Genomic DNA, 20,640 nt, shown 5'->3' with positions numbered 1-20,640 from the left:
CGACCCAGCCCTTTGCAACCAATATATACATGCAGAAAAAAGGGATATCCATGCTCTTCAGTCATTCATTCGTCTCGTTTCCCGGCACCCCTCGGTCCGCGTCCCCGATGCCCGAGCCTTCTCACTCGTACTTGATGTAGAAGGATCCCGTCTCGCTGACGTCCCAGTCCGACTTCTTGCTCGCGTCGCCAAAGATCCTCAGGGCGCGGACGATGAACTTGTACTTGCCCGGCGGCGCGTACTTGCCCGAGTCGAGGCGACCATCCCACGGGTACGATCCGGCGCCGCGGGTGAGGTACTTGTTGGGGAAGCCGTACGGCTGGCCGATGGAGTTGTGGCCAAAGTACTCGGTCGTCAGGTTCTTGGGAGGGCAGGTCGTCATGGGGACGATGTGAGCCGTCAAGAGGGACGAGCCGAGGGCGAGGTTGGCGACGACGGCCGGCAGGGTCGCCTTGGTGCCGTTCTTGCTGCCGGGCGACGGCACGGTAAAGGTGATGTTGGCCTTGACGGCGGTGAGGTCCTTGTCGGTCGAGCTGGCGACCCAAGCGCTGTCCGAGGCCATGACGGTCGCCGAGCGGAGCGAGCCGGCGAGACCCTGGTAGGGGATGGACAGGGAAGAGCCGTCGGTGCCGTTGATGGCGACCCAGCCGGACCAGAGAGGCAGGCGCTTCGCGTCGAGGCCGGAGGGCGGCGTCGGCTGCACCTCGACGGACGCGGAACTTCCGGCGCCGATGGTGACGGAATCCTGGCTGAACTTGAGCGTCGCGGCCGCGAGGGAGGCGTCGTTGGGGAACGTGCCCGGGTTGATGGTCCCGGCGTCGAGGGTGAACATGGTGATGGCGGGCACGTTGGACAGCTTGTAGGTGATCTCCTTGCTGCCCTTGTTGCTGATGGTGAGCTTCAACGACTTGGCAAAGTGCTCGGTGTCGTTGAAGGACAACGCTGACGGCTCGAGCAGCGTCGTCGTGTAGGCCGCGTCGTAGGCCTGGACGAGACCACCTCCCTGCTGGGCCGTCGGGGCAAAGGCAGGGTAGAACTTGGTGCCGTCGTTGAGGAGCTGCGGGTTGGCCGTCGACGAGAGCAGGTTGTCGATGAGGGTAGGGTCAAAGGTGCCGCGGACCTCGGCGATGAGGGCGACGATGCCGGCGGCGATGGGGCAGGCCATGGAGGTTCCGGAGAGGACGGCGTAGCCGCCGAGGGCCGTCGGGTAGGTCGAGAGGATGTTGCCGCCGGGCGTTCCGACCTGGGGCTTGAGGTCCATCTCCCAGGTAGGTCCCCACGAGGTGAAGGTGCTGAGGGCGCCGCCGGTCGCGTTGTTGGGGCTCGCGACCATGGAGACGTCCGTCTTCTCGCGGCTCGCCATCTTGAGCGTCACCTTCTTGCCGTCCTTGATGGCCTTGATCCAGCCCTCACCGACCTCCTTGGTCGTCATGCCGCCGGCGAGGACGCCGGGGACGGCCGAGAGGTCGATGGACATGGCGCCGGCGACGTTGTTGTAGATCATGATGTACTTGGCCCCCTTGGCGGCGGCGTTGGCGGCCTTTGTCGAGAAGTTGCAGCTGCCGCGACGGATGAGGACGATCTTGTTGCCGAGGTCAGGCGTGTTGGCCGGCAGGGCGGTGCAGGCGTCGTCCTTGATGGTGACGTCGGTGCTCGTGGCGTAGACCTCGAGCGTCACGCCGTCCCAGGCGCCGGGCTGGGCGGGGACGTAGCCGAAGTCGACGTCGTTGGCGTCGTCGATGCTGTACTTGACGAGGTAGAGGAGCGTCGGCGTCAGGGTGTTGTCGAAGGAGGCGATGGAGGTGACGCCCTTGCCGTCGGCGGCACCGCTGGCGTAGAAGAGGCCCTGATTTCCCTCGTTGCCGGCGGAGACGGTGCAGGGGACGCCCTTTTCGACGATGCGCTGGACGGCGACGGCCCAAGGATCCTCGGACCAGCCGCTGGGCCCGCCGATGGAGGCAGTGATGATGTTGGCGCCGTCCTCGTAGGCCCTGTTGTAGGCGGCGATGAGGATGTCGTTGCCGACCTGGCCCTTGCAGCCGAAGACGCGGTAGGCGCCGAGGGAAGCGTCAGGGACGGCGCCGGTGAAGCCAAACTTGTTCGGCTGGGCGGCGACGGTGCCGGCGACGTGGGTGCCGTGGCCGCCGCAGTCCATGGGGTCGTCGTCGGGGACGGGCGTGTTGCTGCCGGTGTAGGCATCGCCGACGAAGTCGGTGCCGAAGGAGACGAGGCAGCCCTTGCCGAAGCAGCCGCCGAGGGCCGGGTGCTTGTAGTCGATCTGCGGCGATGCTCGTCAGACTCGGCCGTCGGTCAGCTCGAGGGGGGGGACCAGGGACTTACACCGGTGTCGATGACGGCAATCTTGATGCCCTTGCCGGTGAAGCCCTCGGCGCGGAGCTTGTCGACCTGGGTCATGACGTGGGGGGAAAAGGTGTCCTCGGTCTGGTTCGCGGGCGAGCGCTTCTTGACGTCGGCAAAGTGCGCCTTGGGGTTCGTCCCGATCCACTCAACCTTGGGGTTGGGCATGTCGTAGAGGCGAACGGGGAAGAAGGCCTTGACGGCAGGGTCGGCGGCGATCTTGGCCGCCTTCTCCTCGGCCTTGTTGACGTCGTTGAGCTGGACGGAGACGCCCTTGAAGAGGCTGTAGTCGAGCTTCATGCGCGTCTTGCCCTCCTTGCCGACGGCCTTGTCGAGGGCGCTGGGGTCCTGGCGACGGTCAGCATGCGGGCGTGATCGGCCGTCGTCGTCGGCGGCGGCGGCGGCGGCGGCGACTCACATAGCCATCCTCGAGCTCGAAGATGTAGGCGCCGGGCACGACGTTGACGGCGGCCTTGCTCGCGAGCGCCGTCGAGGCGGCCGCGGCGAGCGACAGGAGAAGCGATGTGCGGACCATGACTGTCGACGAGTGCAAGATGGCGACGGCTGGGGACCGGAGAGGAGAGGCAGTCGTCGGGCGGCGCTGACGACTCTATATACCCGTTGCGGAGGAGACGGACGAAGACATGGCTTGTCCGCACCGGCCCTCTGCCGCTGAAGGAAGCAGAGAGAGTGTGTGGAGAGGGAGAGTGAGTGGAGAGAGAGTGTGTGTATGGAGAGAGAGAGTGTGTACGGAGAGAGAGTGTGTGGGGAGAGAGAGTGTGTGGAGAGAGAGAGTGCGTGGGAGGGATCGAGGAGGCCGGGCCAACCCCTGTCGAAGCCACGGCGAGGGGCGAGGGTCACATCGCACGAAGCGGACCCCAAGATTGCAGATGAGCCGCCCTCGCTGCACAGGACCAGCACCGAACTGCACCCGCTCGCACCAACTCGCATCTACTCGCAGCTACTCGTACCACAAGGATCCATGCACCGCCATCTGCGGGTTACCGCTACGGCTGATGGTCCGGACGGGACGAGGAGGGGGAGGAGTCGACGTGATTGCAGGGGCCGGCTTGGCTCATCGCTCGCCAGCTTCCCGACTGGGTGGCCGGACCAGATGAAATGGGCACGACTGCTACCTATCCTGGCCTCTGCCTCCTCTCAGAATCCACCGCCGCCGACGGTGGAAGCGAGCAGTCACCGGCGCGGCGTGGATGGCATCGACGGCACCGGGGCCACCGCCGATGGGCGGCCGTTATCACGCTCGACACGCACTCCGGGCCACCGCGGCAGATGCGAACGGAACGATGTTATCCGTTGCCTATTCCTTCCTCTGCTCCGTCCCCACGAGGTCGTGAGGATAGATAGGATGTCGGGGCCCCACGTTGCCGGCATCGGACAGGTTACACGAGCAGGCGAAGACGGAAGATTACCACGGGTGCTCGATGCCTTTTCCTGGTTCCTCGCATGACGGCCACGGGCCCTCCCACGACAGACAAAAGGACGCAATCGGAGGACGAGCGGTCCGGACTTGGGTCGCGAGCCGCGGAATCTTTCCTCCGGGGCAGCTCGCGCCGATGCCTCGGAGCTCGCGGTACGGATGCCATGGACGACGATGCGACGACGGGCACATGGGCTGCACATGATGACGGTCGCAATGCCAATGCAGAATCACCGGCAAGGGCTCGCAGATGATTCAGGCGGACAAGCGCACGATAGCAGGTCGACATGGTCACCTACCCGTTCGGGAAACCGGCCGCCATGGCCCGCCCGGCCGCCGGGTAGGCATGTGGGGTCGGCCGGGGAGGACCCGCAATGCGCCATAGGCCAGGGTAGATGTAGAGGCAAGTAGATGTACATGTGCTCTGGCGCAGGTAGTTGTTGATGTGGTGGACGTTCCAAGTATGGTGTACATGTTGATGCAAGCAGATGTACATGCGCCACGAGGGCATCTGGCACAGGTACTTGTGGAGGTGGTAGATGTACCAAGTATGCGCGTGTACATGTAGAGGCAAGTAGATGTACATGTGCTCTGGCACATGTAGTTGTTGACGAGGTGGAGGTACCAAGTATGCGCGTGTACATGTAGATGCAAGTAGATGTACTTGCGCCGTGAGTGCATCTGTGCGTGAAGGCACATGTATATGTAGACGTGGTCGATGTACCAAGTATGCGCGTGTACATGTAGACGTGGTAGATGTACCATGTATTCGCGTGTACATGTAGATGCAAGTAGATGTACATGTGCAGTGAGGGCATCTGGCACTTGTACTCAGTTGTAGACGCGGACGTAAGTACCAAGTTTCGGGTGTACATGTACTCCGTAGATGCAAGTAGATTATACATTGCCGTGTTCATCTGTGCGTGAGGGCGCATGTACATGTAGCCGTGGTAGATGTACCAAGCAGTATACGCGTGTACATGGAGATGCAGGTAGATGTACATGCGTCGTGAGTGCATCTGTACGCGCGGCCACATGTACATATAGACGTGGTAGATGTACCGAATGCTCGCGCGCAAGTAGATGCAAGTACTGTAGATGTACTCGGTGCTGCAGCTGGGGCAATTGAAGGTACAGGCGCATGTAGACACGGAGGTGTACCTGGTACATGGAGGTACCCTATGTGTGTCTGCAGATGCTGGTTAGTGCCGTGTACTGTACATGTACATCTTGCAGGAGTATTTCTTGTACCTCAAAATAGGCCACGGTGACATGCACAAGTACTGGTATGTACTGTGCCGTACTGAGTACATGCACGTTTTATGGCGGCAAAGGCACCTGTAGATTCTGCGGGTGCACTGTGCTTACTTGTATTGGGTACCTGTGCACCCCAAGTAGATGCCTAAGGCACTGTACAGGAACATGCGTTTGGATACGATAGGCGGTCTCTGCACATGCACTTTGATACGATAGGTGTCCTTGTACATGCACTTTGATACGATAGTTGTCCTTTTACATGCACTTTTACGTGCACTTGTACTATTGATGCCAGACCGTAGGTGTTCATGCGCATGCAAGTAGGTGTGGCTGCTGTCGGTGTGCAAGTTCCGAGTACATGTACATGCAGACGGCGGATTCTGTACAACAGGTGTACCTGTCCATGCAAGTAGGTGTACCTGGCCATGCAGGTAAGTATACCTCACAATCAAGTACATGTACATGTATGGCGCACAGCGCACAAGGACAGGCCACAGCATTACCCTTGGGAGGTGTCCGTGTACGGTGCAAGCAAGTACCTGTACGAATCCGTTACAGTGACCGTCCGGGGAGCGCGTGCGGGGTAAAGGGACCAGATGATCGACGGGAGCGCTGTGGCATCGGCGGTTCCAGCGTCCAGCGCTCCACCAATCCACTATAATCACCAAGTACCTAGGTGATGCTATTCCTGAACTCCAAGTACGGAGTACAAGCACGGAGTGCGAGCACAGAGTACAGGCACGGAGTACAAGCACGGAGTACAAGCACGGAGTACGAGCACAGAGTACGAGCACAGAGTACAAGCACGGAATACAAGCATGGATTACAAGCACGTGGTACAACAAGTACGGAGTACAAGCACAAAGTACACACACGGAGTACAAGCACAAAGTACACACACGGAGTACAAGTTCATGCTTGTAACTTTACTCCTTGTGCTCCGTACTGGTACAAGCAATTGCACCCCCTATGCAAGTAACAAGTACTGGTACCTGTATGGGAGCGCTCCAAGCCCCTATTCTCCAAACGACTGCACTTCAAGCAACGCCGCTCCTCGCAACTGTTCTCCAATATTTGCACTCGAGAAATGCAGACACCGTGCTCCAAGTCCATGCCTGGTGGTGCCCTGTACATGTGCTCGCCCGAGTACGACGTAGCATCCGTCCCGGATCGATGACAGTGTGGGTGCGTATTGCTTATTCCCACATGTTGATGTAGATGCGCCCGTAAACGGAGCCCGGCGATTACGTGAGGCCAGCAGCTTCTCCATTGAGAAAGTCTCCATAAATTCCCTTCGATTCCCCTGCCTCCATTCGTCCCCTTGGGCATTCGCGGCCGGTTCCGGACCCCGGCCACGCCGCCTTGGCCTGTCTCGTCCGTCATCATCCTCGTCGCCGGCAACGTCGAGGGGGGAAGGGGGGGCGGCTAGACATGACGGTACGAGGCGAGGAATGGTGCCGTGAGGCGACGAGCCCGTCCCTTGGGGAATCTGCGTCTTCCGTCGTCCGCCACGAGCCGCCGGCGGTGAGGGACGTCATCGACGGGCTGGCCCATCTCGCCCAGAAATCTCGCCCAGCATGCGACGCCTCTCCTTTTGCTCTCGCCGTCGCCCCTTTCCCTCATCCGCATGCTTGCTCCGTCGCCCGTCCGCCCGCGGGACCGTCGCATCTGGGAACCGGCAGCCGAGCTCCCTTGACGTCGTCGCGCTTCCCACGCGAGCACAGAGCGAGGGCTCCGGCATCGGAGAGAGACAAAGACTCGCCCGAGTCCGACACGAGATCGTGTGGTCCGGTGAGGGCGGTGTGGCGGTGGTAGGCGAGATGTGACAGCGCCCCGGTCCCTTGGCCGCGTCGGCGCGTGTGCTTGGTGCGTGCTGCGCGTGCCTGCGACCGCGCCGCGACCCCTGGCGCTTCGTCCGTCCGCCTCTTGGCCTGGGCCAACGCAACGCAGCACGCGCCGCCGTCCATCCTCGGTCCGGTGCCGTGGAAGCGTAGGAGTAGGAGTGAATGTTGGTGTAAGTGCGGTGCCGACGGCACGGTACGTACCAAATCCGTGGCCCCACTCCGTGCGGACCAGGGACCCACTTATGCCGATGCCGGCTCCATGCCTCGATTGGGAAGGTGGTGGCGTCCCGGGCGGCTCCGCGGCCGGCGACCATGTATCCAGCTACGACAAGGGATCGTGCGTGCGCTGTGACCGAATGAACGATTCCCATGTGCGCCCAAGGAGCATGGCCTCTTGCTCCGATCGGACTCGAGTCTAGACAGTCATCCATTCGTCCGCGGCGTTGGCGGCAGACGCCAGAAGCAGCAGGTAGCAGCCCCCTTTTGTCCTCGGTGCTGCCGCTGCTGCCAAGTGTCGACAGTTGCGCCGCTTCTTCGTATCGTCAAGCGATGACCTCGGTCATTGCTTTCGGTGCGCTTTGCACTCGTACGAGTCGTCGTGGACGAGATCAAAGACCGAGACCGAGACCGGTGCCACCTCGCCGGCCAGCAACCGACTGACCGACATCTACAGGCAGGCAGGATGCGTAGATGGACATGCATGGCAATCCATCCCATCCATCTCCGCTTCCATCAGTGTATCTGCATGAAATAATGCTAGGCTCTGTCGACACGCCCAACTATCGTGGCCCATGTCGGACAGGAGCACAGCCGCGGCGGCAAAGACTTCCATCTGGCCGTCGTCCGTGTCCACATCGGCTAGGATCTTGCTGCTGAGTAATTGAGTTGTCCAAGAGGCCTACGCCGTCTTTTGCGCCTCGATACACCTTGAGAAGAAGAAGAAGCAACGTGGACCGTGAATGGGACGGTGAACGCAGCAGCATCACTCAACGTGCTGGCGTTGCATCCCATCATCGGCCGCGGCAACAGGCACGTGTCCGCTCTGGGCATCCATCAACATAAGTCTCCGACGCCTTCCTGTCCTCCTCCCCTCCTCTGCAATGCGTCTAGATGGTAAGGGTCTTTCCCCGCATCCTCGTTCGATAACACATCGTGAGCCGTCGTGCCTGACGAGCTGGCGCCGGGCGGCCGCCTCAAGTCTCCCAGCCTCCGCCACCGCTCCTCCACGAGCCGTCATTCAGGCACGACCCCGGCTACGTATGGACTGCTTTTTCCCAGTTTGGACTAACAGAATATTCGTGCATGAACCCGTTGGAGAGTCGCGAGGGGGGGTTCGGGGGGGGGGGGGGGCTGCCCCTGTCCGCGTTGTGCTTATTTGCTCCGACCGCAGACTGTGGGATGCCCGCGCCTTATCAGTCGAATCATACCCCAAAATCATATTCTACAACTTCCAAGGCATCTCTTGTCCAATATGTCCGCTCACAGTCTTCCAACGCCTACCTTGAGTGCCCTTCTTGACTGCAAACAGGCGCATTAGACGGCGGATGTATTCTCGAGACATAGCCTAGGGATAGGGTTAATCGTCGCAATCGTAGCCTCGTGCAAGGTGAAGTGGCTTGAATTGTTTACATTTCTGGTTTGTACGTTGCAACTGTGAGCCTTCTATGTGCCGCTATGTGCATGTGTCCCTCCATGGAAGATTTCCCCGTCGAGGAAGGCTGGTAGCAAATGTATCCATGAGAAAAACACCCTTCCACATGTCCCCATTCCAACCTGCTGAACACTCATTCGGTCGACTTTAGAACAAGCGGACGGAAAACAGAAGCATCGCGACGGTGGCAAGGACCCACGGGCATCGCCGAGTCGTGACCGCCGCAGCCGTCACCACCTCGTCGGCGCCCTGATGGCCCACGCGTCCCGACGTAGACGCCGCCCCAAAACCTGCCGCCACCTCGTCGGACTCGTCCTCTTGCCCATATGGCTCGTGTGCCCTCCGGGGGGTGCAGGTCGGGCATGGTGGTCTGCTGGCGGTACCCTTCCCCTGCGGCCTCTGCCCTGCCGTTTCTCGGACGCAGTCCTTGCAGACAATCTTCGTCAAGGTAGCCACCAAGACTTTTGTGCCCGGAGAATCAATGGTAAATTCTTGCCCACACGACGTGATAACCGTCGGGGCCACGGGGCACGTTATGGTAAAGGTTGTGGTAATTGTCGTCGTTACGTTGCCTGCAGCATCACTCGTAGTGACTTCTGGGCATGTCGTAGCTGTGAACGTGCTGACCACAATGCTCGTCATTGCCTTGCTCGTGCTTGTAACCATTCGACTTCTTCCTGTTCCGTCTCCTGTTTCGGTTTCGGTCGTTGCAAAAGTCGTAGTGGTATCCCTGTACATGCCTGCAGTTGATGTGGTACGTCTGATGAAAGTTCTGCTTCGTCCTGTTCCGTCTCCCGTTCCAGTTTCGATCGTTGCCATGGTCGTAGTGGTATCCCTTTCCGTGCCTGCAGTCGATGTGGTGCGTCCAATCGAGGTTCTGCTTCTTCCTGTTCAGTCTCCTGTTCCCGTTTCCGTCGTGGCGAAAGTGGTAGTTGCATCCAATTCCGTGCTTGTAGTCGACGCGGCGACACTTGCTTCGGTCGATTGAGTTGTGATGCCGGTGGCCCCCGTGTCCGTAGCCGTCGATGGAAGAGTTGTTCCGGTATGTGATGCCCCTGTGCTGGTTCCCGAAGTTGCAGCCGTGGTGCCGGTGATGGTGCGTGATCTCCCTGTACCGTCCGCCGTCGTGGCACCTGTCGAGTCTGCGGTCGTCGTGCTGGTGGTGGTGCACGAGCTCCCTGTGCCGTCTGCCGTCGTGGCACCTGTCGATTCTGCAGTCGTCGTGCCGATTATGGTGAGCGAGCTCCCTGCGCCGTCTGCCGTCGTGGCACCTGTCGATTCTGCAGTCGTGGTGCCGGTTATGGTGAGCGAGCTCCCTGTGCCGTCCGCCGTCGTGGCAACAGTCGAGTCTGCCGTTGCCGTGCTGGTGGTGGTACGCGATTGTCCTGTACCGTCAGCCGTCGATTGAGCAGTATCCGTGCTCGTCGTAGAGTCCAAAGTGGTGCTGCCAACGGCCGTCGTGCTTGTGACTGCCGTATTGGTAGATGCATCGGCGCCGCTCGTGGTGGTGTCTGTAAGCAGCGTTCCGCTATCTGTCGCCGAGGTTGTAGTCGTCGTGTGTGTGAGAGAGGTAGTTGGCAACGTCGTTCCGGTAACCGTCGAGCCTGTAGTGGAACCGGTTCCTGTCGTAACCCCAGATGTCTGGATGGACGTGGACGTGTCTACAGTAGCTGTGGTCAAGACGCCACTACCCGTGGCCGTGGTGGCTGTCGTGTCTACAACCGTGGTGATGGCCGTGGCTGTGGTGCCCATCGATGTCGTTGCTGTGTCTTTGGTCGTTCCAGCGGCACTTGTTGTGTCGGCAGCGGTCGTGCCTGTGGCTGCGGTGCTGATGCTTGTAACCGTGGCTGGCAAACTTGTAGACTTCGTAACGGCTACTGTTGTTGCGGTTGTGGCTGTGGTTATAGGGACCGACAATGACGCTGATGTATCAACAGAAGTGACAGCTGTGGTATCGGTGGACGTGGCCACGGTCGTGGCACCCGCAGTTGTAGCTCTCGTAGCAGTTGCTGTGGTATAGGAAGAGTCTATAGTCGTAACATCTGTAGCCGTAGCGACCATGGTGGTGGTGCTCGCCGTGTTTGTACCTGCACCGGCGCCCGTGCTCGTCATGTCGCTGCTAGTACCTGTTGTGCCTGTAGCTGTTGCTGCTGAAGAAGTTGTTGAGCCAGTCGTGCCCGTTCCTGTCGTCCCTATGCTTTGTGTGCCTGTAGGTGCAGCTGTTGTTGTAGTTGATACTGTCCCTGAAACTGATGCAACTGTAGTTGCCGAGCTTGATGTACCCGAACCAGTCGTCCCCGTGCTTTGCGTGCTTCTGGAGGCAGTTGTTGTTGCAGTAGGCATTGTCCCTGAGCCTGAAGTTACCGAACCTGACGTGCTTGAACCTGTCGTCCCTGTGTCTGTTGTGACTGAAACTGGTGAGCTGGTACCTGTCGTGGCCGTACTTGTTATGCCTGCAGCAGTGGAGTCTGTGGCCGTCGTCCCTGAACTTGCTGTGCCTGTGCCTGTTGCCACTGCTGTTGTTGAACCTGTTGGCACTGTACCTGTCGTCTCTGAGCCTGTCGTTGCTGCTCCCGTGGTTGACTCTGTAGCTGTAGTGCCCGTGCCTGTTGAGCCTGTTGCTGTTGTTCCTGTAGCTGTTGTGCTAGAAGCTGTGGTAATCGCTCCTGGTGTGCTTGTTGATGCAGTGCCCGTTGCTGTAGTCCCTGTGGCGGTTACCGCTGTGGTTGTACCTGTGGAGCTTGCGGAGGTTGAGCCTGTTCCCGTTGTTCCCGAAGCTGTAGCTGTTGTTTCCGTAGCTTCTGTTGCCGTTGTCCCTGATACAGCTGTCCCGGTAACTGTTGTTGCTGTTACTGTTGTTCCTGCAGTAGTCGAGACAGTATCTGTTGACACTGCACCGGTTGCTGTACCTGTTGTACTCATTTCTGTTGTGTCCATAGAAGTTGGGCCTGTTTCTGTTGTACCTGAAATTGTTGTGCCTGTATCTGTTGTGCCCGCACTTGTTGTTCCTACTGTAGTTGAACTTATAGCTGTCGTACCTGAAACTGTTGTGCCTGTACCCGTTGTGCTTAGCCCTGGTGTGTTTGTACCTGTCGTGCCTGTAGCGGTTGTACCCGTACCCGCTGTGTCCGTGGCTGCTGTGTCCATGGCTGTTGTGTCCGTAGCTGTTGTGTATGTATCTGTTGTGCCTATAGTAGATGTATAGCTGTTGTTGCCGTACCTGTTGTTCCTGTAGCAGTTGTTCCCGTACCTGTTGTATCTGAAACTGATGTGCTTAGGCCTGTTGTGCTGAACCCCGTTGTGCTGAACCCCGTCGTGCTTGGGACCGATGTACTTGAACCTGTAGTGACTTCAGCTGTTGTGTCTGAACTTTTTGTGCCTGAATCTGTTGTACCGAACTCTGTCGTGCTCATCCCTGTCGTGCTTGAGCCAGATAAATTTATAGTCGTTATGTCTGCAGTTGTTGTGTCCAAAGCTGTTGTGCCTGCACCGGTTGTACCTGTGTGTTCTATGTATATAGTGACCAAGAGTAGACTAGGATTATGTAATCGTGCTCCATACGGATTATGCAGAGGATAAAAGTAGCCGCTTAGGGGTAGCCTCTCCGAATCAACCTATGGACCGACGGCTGGGACTAGTACAATACTTGTTGGTTCGGTTCTGGGGGAAACTGGTAACAAGAGATCTCTTTCAATGGATTCAATTTGGTACGAAAGGAGGGAAAAGAGGCTGCCCCTAAGCGGCCACTTTTATCCTCTCTGTAATCGTGCCCCACACGATCACGTGATCCTAGTCTACTATTGGCCACTATGTACATACAACACACAATACTCCCTTCTCTAGGATGCATTGGACATTGTCCTACTAGGGTACTATTTTCCGTCAGTACTACAGATGCGATTACAGAATCTACTTATGGACTAACGCCCGGGAGTAGTACAATTCCGCCATCTTCTGGATGTATCGGCAACTGCCCTACAAGAATGATTGTAACCGTCGGTACTAGTAGTCTTATTCTTGAAACTACCTACGGACAACAGCTGGCACAAGTACGGTACCGCCCTCAGCTGGATGTATTGGAAACTGTCCTACGAGGCTTATTATAACTATTAGTACAACAGGTGTTATTACAGAATCTACTACGGGACCGAAATCGGGAATTAGTACTATTTTACCATCCACTGGATGTATTGGTAACTGCCCTACAAGAATTATTGTTACCGTTGGCCCTACATCCACATTTCCTGGACCGTATATTACAATGACCAGTACCGGGACAGGTACCCAGACGTTAACTACGACCCTGCTACCAAGTAGCACTGACTCTACTGGTACTGTTATTATCGTTGTTCCATCATCCACATTTACTGGACCGTATACTACCACTACAAGTACCGGTACAGGAACCCAAACGTCAATCACGACCCTACTACCGAGTGGTACCGACTCTACTGGTACTGTCATTATCGTTATTCCATCATCTACATTTACTGGACTATATACTACCACTACAAGTACCGGCACAGGAACCCAGGCGTTAATCACGATACTGTTACCGAGTGGTACTGACTCTACTGGTACTGTCATTATCGTTGTTCTATCTTCTACATTCACTGGACCATATACTACCACTACAAGTACTGGCACAGGAACACAGACGTCAATCACAACACTGTCACCGAGTGGTACTGACTCTACTGGTACTGTCATTATCGTTGTTCTATCATCCACATTTACTGGACCATATACTACCACTACAAGTACCGGTACAGGAACCCAGACGTCAATTACCACCCTATCACCGAGCGTTACTAACTCTACTGGTACTATCATTATCGTTATTCCATTATCCATATTTACTGGACCATACACTATATTGACCAGTATCGGTACAGGAACCCAAACTTCAATTAGGACTCTACCACCTAGCGGAACTGCCTCTACCGGCACTGTTATTATCGTTATTCCATCATTTACTCTTAGTGTTCCTACCGGGGCTTGTGTGCTTGCTACCTTGCAGCCTTCTTGTGCACCTAGCTCACTATCTGGAATTAAGTCATACAACTATCCAAATGAACCTAATTCTTCTGGTCTCGGTTCGATTACTGGACGCGGCCCTAATAGCTATCTTAATCAAACTCTAATAGCAGAACAGCTTACTAACAGGATGTCGTTTTATATAGTGGCACCATCATTTAATCCTGCAGTAAATACAAATAACTTTTTATTAGTTAATCAAGGCTATTATGTACCACCAATAACTGGAACATATACGTTCTGTAATCAGGCTGATAACGGGGGATTCTTTTTCCTTGGCGATGGAAACGCGTTCGATTGTAATACAGGTTTTATCGATTCGGTTTCGATACTACTTATAGCAGCTTACGCTTTCGACCCGAATAAATTTGTTTCCAAATACTTGGAGGCCGGTTTTGCCTACCCGTTTTGCTTCGTTTACGGCCAATGGGGAGGACCGTTTGCCAATTGGTTTACCGTTTCACTACCAGGCCAACCTGTTATTTTACCTAGTGCCTCTAACCCTGATGATTTTACTGGCCGTGCTTATCCGCTCCTCTGTATTCCCAATAAGATAGTTACAACAACAGTACCTGGAAGCATAGTCGGCATACAAACAGTTACACCACCAATAGGCTGCACTCACCCCTGTACCACTAGTGTTATCGTTACGGAATTTCCTACGGGGGCGTGTGTACTTGCTACCTTACAGCCTTCTTGTGCACCTAGCTTACCATCTGGATTTAAGTCATACTACTATCCAAATGAACCTAATTCTTCTGGTCTTGGTTCGATTACTGGACGCGGTCCTAATAACTATCTTTATCAAACTCCAATAGCAGAACAGCTTACTTACAGGTTATCGTTTCATATGGTAGCACTATCATTTAATCCTGCAGTAAATACCAATAACTTTTCATTAGTTAATCAAGGCTAGTATGTACCACCGACGACCGGGATATATACGTTCTGTAGTCAGGCTGATAACGGGGGTTTCTTCTTCCTTGGCGATGGGAATGCGTTCGGTTGTAATACAGGTGTTGTTAATTCGGCTTCGATACCACTTATATCAGCTTACGCTTTCGACCCGAATAAATGTATTTCTAAGTATTACTTGGCGGCCGGATTTGCCTACCCCTTCCACTTTGTTTACGGTTAGTGGGGTGGGGCGGACCGTTTGGTAACTGGTTTACCGTTTCACTACCTGGCCAACCTGTCATTATACCTAGTGCCTCTACGCCTGATGATTTTACTGGCCGCGCTTATCCGCTCCTTTGTAGTTGATTCAGTATGCGAAGGGTATTGTTGGTTCGGATCTGGGGGAAACTGGTAATAAGAGATCTCCTTGAATGATTCAAATTTAGTATGAAGGGAGGAGAAAAGACGTTGCGCTAATGCATCCCACTTATCCCTCCCTGTTAGTCGCAATGGGATCCAATAGGCGCACGGGTACCTGCGCATGCAAGGTCTGTACGGGTACCCATGCATCCACAAAATATTCCAATAGTATTGTTGGTTCGGTTGTGGGGAAACTGGTAACAAGAGATCTCTTTCAATGGATTCAATTTGGTACGAAAGGAGGGAAAAGAGGCTGCCCCTGAGCGGCTACTTTTATCCTCTCCGTAATCGTATGGAGCACGATTACGTTATCCTAGTCTACTCTTGGTTACTATATACATAGAACACACACAGGCAGCTCTTTAAATTGCCGATAAAAATCCTACTTAATCCTTTACTCCCTGTAAACCCAACCTTCGATGCGTATATCAATCTAATTCGTAGATACTAGCCGTTCCAGTACCTTATTGGGCTGGACCTTTGTCATTGCATCGGCTGGGTTATTACCTCCTTTTATCCAACGGATTTAGATATTTCTCGTCGCCCATAACTCTATCGTATCGCCATAATGTCAATCATTAATCGCTTCTCGGTTGTTGATCCTAGTTTAACTAGGCATTCGTATAGCGAATACGAATCCGTACACATAATAAGGGGGATATTGGTTATCTGTAGTCGGCTGGCAATTGTATTGACTGTTTGGGTTAATACATAGCCTTAATCCAATGCAGATACATACCGTATATCTCGGAAGCAAGTACACTTCTGGTAACTCGCTTACACTTAGTAGATAACCAATGAATAATGTTACCCTGTATTTTGAACTGCTCGTCTGTATGTTCCGTTTCGTTAGCTAGTACAATAATATAGCCAATCTGGGAGGTCAGGTCTTTATTATTGGCAAATGATCCATCCGCAAAGAAAAACATCTTTAATATATGATACTGTAAGATTAAGATCCCCTAGCCGGGCCGCTGCTGTAACTGCCGGGGCCGTTGTGACTAGCCGGGCCGCTGTTTTATCTGCCGGGACCGTTGTGACTGGCAGGGCCGCTGCTGTGACTGCCGGGACCGCTGTGACTGCCGCGGCCGTTGTGACTAGCCGAGCCGCTGCTGTGACTGCCGGGACTGCTGTGACTGCCGGGGGCAGTTGTGCGGCCGGGCCGCCGCTGTGACTGTCGGGACCGCTGTGACTAGCCGGGTCGCTGTTGTGACTGCTAGGACTGCTGTGACTGCCGGGACCGCTGTGACTGTTGGGACCGTTGTGACCAGCCGGGCCACTGCTGTGACTGCCGGGACCGCTGTGACTGCCGGGGCCGTTGTGACCAGCCGGGCCACTGCTGTAACTGCCGGGACTGCTGTGACTGCCAGAGCTGTGACCAGCCGGGCCGCTGCTGTGACTGCTAGTGCTGTAACTCGTATGTATCTTGTTGTACTGCATGGGCACTAAAATTTGATAGCGGAGCGTTGTGGGGCGCTAGGCAAAAAATCGTATGAATAAAGGAAACGTTCGTATAATTATGAGTACTCTTCCATTTATTTCTCGCCCAACACAACGACCAAATCCATTTCCGTCCGCATTTCCCGCGCAACTAAGTTTTAGTACTTGATCCAAGCTTTCAGAGCAAAAGCCCCAAGTCACCGTCGGAAAATCGGGTTTTAAAGGATTCAAATCCGGTGGAAGGAATCACCTATTCAATTGTCCTGCAAAATCCCACCGAGTAGAAGGAGTTTATAGGTTTCCATAATCTGTTAGGGTAGTTTGTGTTAGGGGTTACACCCCGTATGCTCACTTGGGCGCTGCCCAAGCAACGGCTCGCAGCGATAATACAGGCGACCCCCTATGGGAGCAAGGAGGCACCATCACGTGCGATATCGCCAAGTCACGTGCGATGCCGCCAAGTCACGTGCGATGCCGCTAAGTCACGTGCGCCAGGTCGCACAAGAGTATAAGAACACAGTCGGTATTTGTATGTTAATGGAGGAGACATGGATCGTTGAATATCACAAATACGTGCGGCCCCTGTTGTAGCAGCGCCGCCCCGTAACAGTTTGCAGATCAAAGCGCTAATCCTACTAACCAACCCCCCGCATCCATCAGGCCCGCGCAACTAAGTTTTAGTCCTTGATCCAAGCTTTCGGAGCAAAAGCCCCGGGCATCCCGAGTTACGTCAGTCGCCAAAACACAAATGGACTAGAGCGGCCTACAAGCTCCGAAGCATCCGGCTGGCCACCGTAGCCAACGAAGGACAGATTGCTAGGAAGCCGCAGTACTAGGGCGGCCAAAAAAGCCTTCGGATTTTGTCCGAAGGGCAATTTTGCCGGTACAAAATTTTTAGCGTAATGATCTACATAACTAGTCCAAACTTACAGCTTCACCTGCCCATGGTATATCGTACTAGCAGATCCTGCCAATTGGCCTTTAACAAAAGGAGTTAACTACCAAGGAATACGGCCATATAATGTTAAGGAGTAGCAAGTCGTTAGGCAAAATCGGTAATATAGTACGCTTTTAGGGGAATAGGAGCGCCACAATTTCATGTAGCGCGGCTTTTTGAGTCAAGAAGGAAACTCTAGGCGTGTTAGTGCGGGCGGAGCGGGGCGGGTACCATTTGGCGGGGTGCGCGCGCGAAAAGGCACTTGTAGTCGGGATCGTCGAGTCAAAAGGTGCAGGGAAAAAGATCCACCAATATGCGGTCGGGCGGGTTGGGAAAAATACAAGCGTACGGGCGAAAAAATCGTTTGACGAATATGACATTGCATTGGCCGTAGAGGTGCCTAGAGCGCGGGTAAATAATCCCCAACAGTAAAACTTTTCTTGTCGGGAATTTTGGTACAACAATGGTTGGGTGGGTAGGGGGGGTGCGGGGGGGTAGCGGTATATGTATTGGTAGGTTTGTTGTATGTATTGGTAGGTTTGGGGGTGGGGCTCAAAAACAACATATCCATTAAGGTAGCTTAGGCCAGACCAATAGTACGGAGTAGACTACTGTAGAGTAAGTACAGTAGTACTCAATCAATCTATACGTACTTGGGTCAATTGGATTACTTCAATTGCCTTGGTTTAATGCAATACAAAAAAGGCTAAAGTACAAGTAGGTACTTAAGTACGTAGGTAGCTAAGCAACAGCAATCGGCATTAGCAATTGGCATCAGCAATTGGCATCAGCAATTGGCATCAGCAATTGGCATCAGCTTTTGTGGCGCATCCGGCGGCTATGAATCTAACGATCGGGAGACGATTAGGGCACAGCATGCGCTCGTAAGCCGGGGCCGACGCCTCTGCAGCTCAATCACAGCACCGGGGCGATCACGTTTAACGCTTGACAATGTTTCGGGTCCCTTTATGGCAGGTTCTCAAAAATCCCGACCTAAAATTTAACTCGGGCGCGCTGGCGTGGTGGGATCATGACGGTTAATGCATGATGTGTAAATGAATGCATTACGGTTTCTCGTACTGCGAAAGCTAGTACAGTTTACATATTGCAGGTCGTGGAATATTAAATGCAGGGGCATCCACTGTTAATAAGAGATGAGGTAGCCGCATTAGTAGGTATATTCCCAAATATCCGAGATGCAATATACTCTTTACAATTCTGCACGCCACTAACTTGAACTTTGTCTCGCTGGCCTGTATGGATATACATACTGTACTACAAGCCGAACTGCAATGGGAATAATACCGCCGTTTGTACGGAGTAGGGGAAATTAGACCTTGCCGGCGTTACAAGAGACAGATCTAGCGTATTGTCCACATTTTGGCAATGAACTTTAATGGTACCGTGCTGTGCAGTACGGGTAGTGCAAGGCTAACGATTGGCCATAATAATAGTGCACAAACTAAGAATATTCCTAGTTCGTAATTACTCCGTACCCTGTACAAGTTTACATCATTTATTAATTTGGTCTGTAAGCCTTTTTTCTGCACAATCGCTCATTTCTCCCAAAACGCTGCTCTTCTCATTGTAATTTGTAGTATTGTGGCTGCTCCTCTCATTGTAATTTATACTATAATGAATATTCATCGCCAAAAACAAAGGAGGAGAAAATGTACTGGGGTAACTCGCAAGCAACAATGCAACAGCAAGCATGTGCCGCAGCTCTTGGCGAATACGGCGCTACTACAGCTAGTAGGTATTACTCACCGAGTAAAATAGCAAGATCAATACCACAGTACTGCACGAGTGCGTCACCGTACGCTATTTCTAGTGTTGGATGGAAGTAACGCAAGGCAAGTACTTGGATAAGGTTGCAGCCATACTCGAGCTACCAATGTAGGTTCAACCGATCAAGAGAGGATTTGATCCACCTTATACAACCGTACCTACAAAACAAAGTTAAATAGCCTACCTTCCGGCAACTAGTTGGAAGTATATATAGGGGATGCTATTGAAATACTAGCATCTATCCTAGTAGTAAGACTACCCAAAATAGGAAATGATCCTACGTGTGCTGCTACCTACAGTATCTGGCCGCAACAATACTGCCGGCCAATATGCCACTACTGTGCTGCTAGTACAAGTGGTATAATATCGAGTGGACAAATTGCACTTCTAATGCAATTTCTTTGTGCCATGGCTTGGACGACGGGCGGCAGTACTGCTGTCAGCCAATATACTGCTATCGTACGACTTGCGCAAGGTAGTACTCAGTCGGCCACACGAGTCCATTAATCGGACCGTTAATCGAGATCCTGCAAGCTATTACTAGCAGTTGAGAGGGTGGGGGAGCGTGCAAAGTATTGGCCGTTTGGTCAAATACTCTGTATTGGAGCCGGAAATGTCAGAAGTATAGTAATAGTATGGTGCAGTTAGTGTAAATGACACCAATACTTCTTCCGGGACTGTCGAACAGATGGGAGATAAAAAGGAGTAGAATGCATAGGTTGAATCTTGGTTTATTGCCTCTGCCTTTGTTCCTCCTAACGTTGAATCTTGGTAAACCTGGCAGCTTCCACCGTTCTGAGTCGGCACTGGGCCCGTCGATGATGTAATATGGGAATGGAGGTACTTGGTAGCTACTTGCCTGGACCGGGAAGGTCCTCGGTATGTTCGCGTCTTTCCATGTACATGTAAGTACATGTACATTTCACCCACGCCTAAGTACTTGTACTGTACTCCGTAGGTGTGCAAGTACTCTGTAGATGAGCTCCGTACAATGCACTATAACAATGCACTAGGACTACTCCGTACGTGCCGACTAGTGCACCTACTACGGGGTATTGCCTCTGCCTTCCCTTGTTCCTCCTAACGTTGAATCTTGGTTTATTGCCTCTGACTTTCCTTGTTCCTCCTAACGTTAGGTCGGGGCAAGGTAGGTTAATCGATGTGACTGGTTATGTATTATCCACCACACTACTTTTAGTGCAATACTACCAAAGTATACTCCGTAACTAGAGTGAATTCACTCAATAGAACGGCTAAGCTTCTGACAAGTGCGAGTGCACCCTTCCTAGCATTACCTTGGTGAGTATGACTTATTCCAAAGGCTGCAGACTCTCCATCGCCAAGCCGCCCGGTTAAGGAAGCTACCGTTCCGACCTCGCCTTACGACTCGCCCCTCCTGGACGTTCACTCGGTCCCTCCACCCTACATCGTCGACGCTGCTTTAATGGCCCAGGCGCCAAGGGCGAGCATCCCGAGGATGCCGATAGAGCCGGCCTTGGTAGGAGCCGTACTACTGGTACTCGTCCCTCGCCCTGCACCTTAGGAAGACATACGATGCAAGACCGGGTAGTCG

General features: G+C 54.0%; 6 protein-coding genes across 6 annotated transcripts; 1 reads left to right on the top strand and 5 right to left on the bottom strand.

The window, feature by feature from the left end:
• Positions 1 to 121: 121 nt before the first annotated feature.
• DCS_03317 (subtilisin-like serine protease PR1C) lies at positions 122 to 2,893 on the bottom strand (the record flags this gene model as incomplete). Its single annotated transcript, XM_040800638.1, has 3 exons — positions 122 to 2,278; positions 2,341 to 2,706; positions 2,777 to 2,893. 3 exons carry the CDS (start codon positions 2,891 to 2,893, stop codon positions 122 to 124), a joined length of 2,640 nt encoding a protein of 879 aa, XP_040655671.1.
• A 929-nt stretch (positions 2,894 to 3,822) lies between these two features.
• Positions 3,823 to 4,050, top strand: DCS_03316 (uncharacterized protein; the record flags this gene model as incomplete). Its single annotated transcript, XM_040800637.1, has 1 exon — positions 3,823 to 4,050. One exon carries the CDS (start codon positions 3,823 to 3,825, stop codon positions 4,048 to 4,050), a length of 228 nt encoding a protein of 75 aa, XP_040655670.1.
• A 2,622-nt stretch (positions 4,051 to 6,672) lies between these two features.
• On the bottom strand, positions 6,673 to 7,020 carry DCS_03315 (uncharacterized protein; the record flags this gene model as incomplete). The annotated part of the gene is made up of 1 exon (XM_040800636.1): positions 6,673 to 7,020. The coding sequence occupies one exon, from the start codon at positions 7,018 to 7,020 to the stop codon at positions 6,673 to 6,675; it is 348 nt and encodes a 115-aa protein (XP_040655669.1).
• A 1,675-nt stretch (positions 7,021 to 8,695) lies between these two features.
• Positions 8,696 to 9,367, bottom strand: DCS_03314 (uncharacterized protein; the record flags this gene model as incomplete). Its single annotated transcript, XM_040800635.1, has 1 exon — positions 8,696 to 9,367. One exon carries the CDS (start codon positions 9,365 to 9,367, stop codon positions 8,696 to 8,698), a length of 672 nt encoding a protein of 223 aa, XP_040655668.1.
• A 72-nt stretch (positions 9,368 to 9,439) lies between these two features.
• DCS_03313 (uncharacterized protein) lies at positions 9,440 to 11,695 on the bottom strand (the record flags this gene model as incomplete). Its single annotated transcript, XM_040800634.1, has 1 exon — positions 9,440 to 11,695. One exon carries the CDS (start codon positions 11,693 to 11,695, stop codon positions 9,440 to 9,442), a length of 2,256 nt encoding a protein of 751 aa, XP_040655667.1.
• Positions 11,696 to 15,796: 4,101 nt separating this feature from the next.
• DCS_03312 (uncharacterized protein) lies at positions 15,797 to 16,342 on the bottom strand (the record flags this gene model as incomplete). The annotated part of the gene is made up of 1 exon (XM_040800633.1): positions 15,797 to 16,342. The coding sequence occupies one exon, from the start codon at positions 16,340 to 16,342 to the stop codon at positions 15,797 to 15,799; it is 546 nt and encodes a 181-aa protein (XP_040655666.1).
• Positions 16,343 to 20,640: the final 4,298 nt, after the last annotated feature.

Source organism: Drechmeria coniospora, chromosome 02, assembly GCF_001625195.1.
Source record: "Drechmeria coniospora strain ARSEF 6962 chromosome 02, whole genome shotgun sequence".
NCBI classification, from domain to species: Eukaryota; Fungi; Ascomycota; class Sordariomycetes; order Hypocreales; family Ophiocordycipitaceae; genus Drechmeria; species Drechmeria coniospora.
Note: the sequence above shows the minus strand (reverse complement) of the source record. Positions and strands in the feature narration are given on the sequence as shown.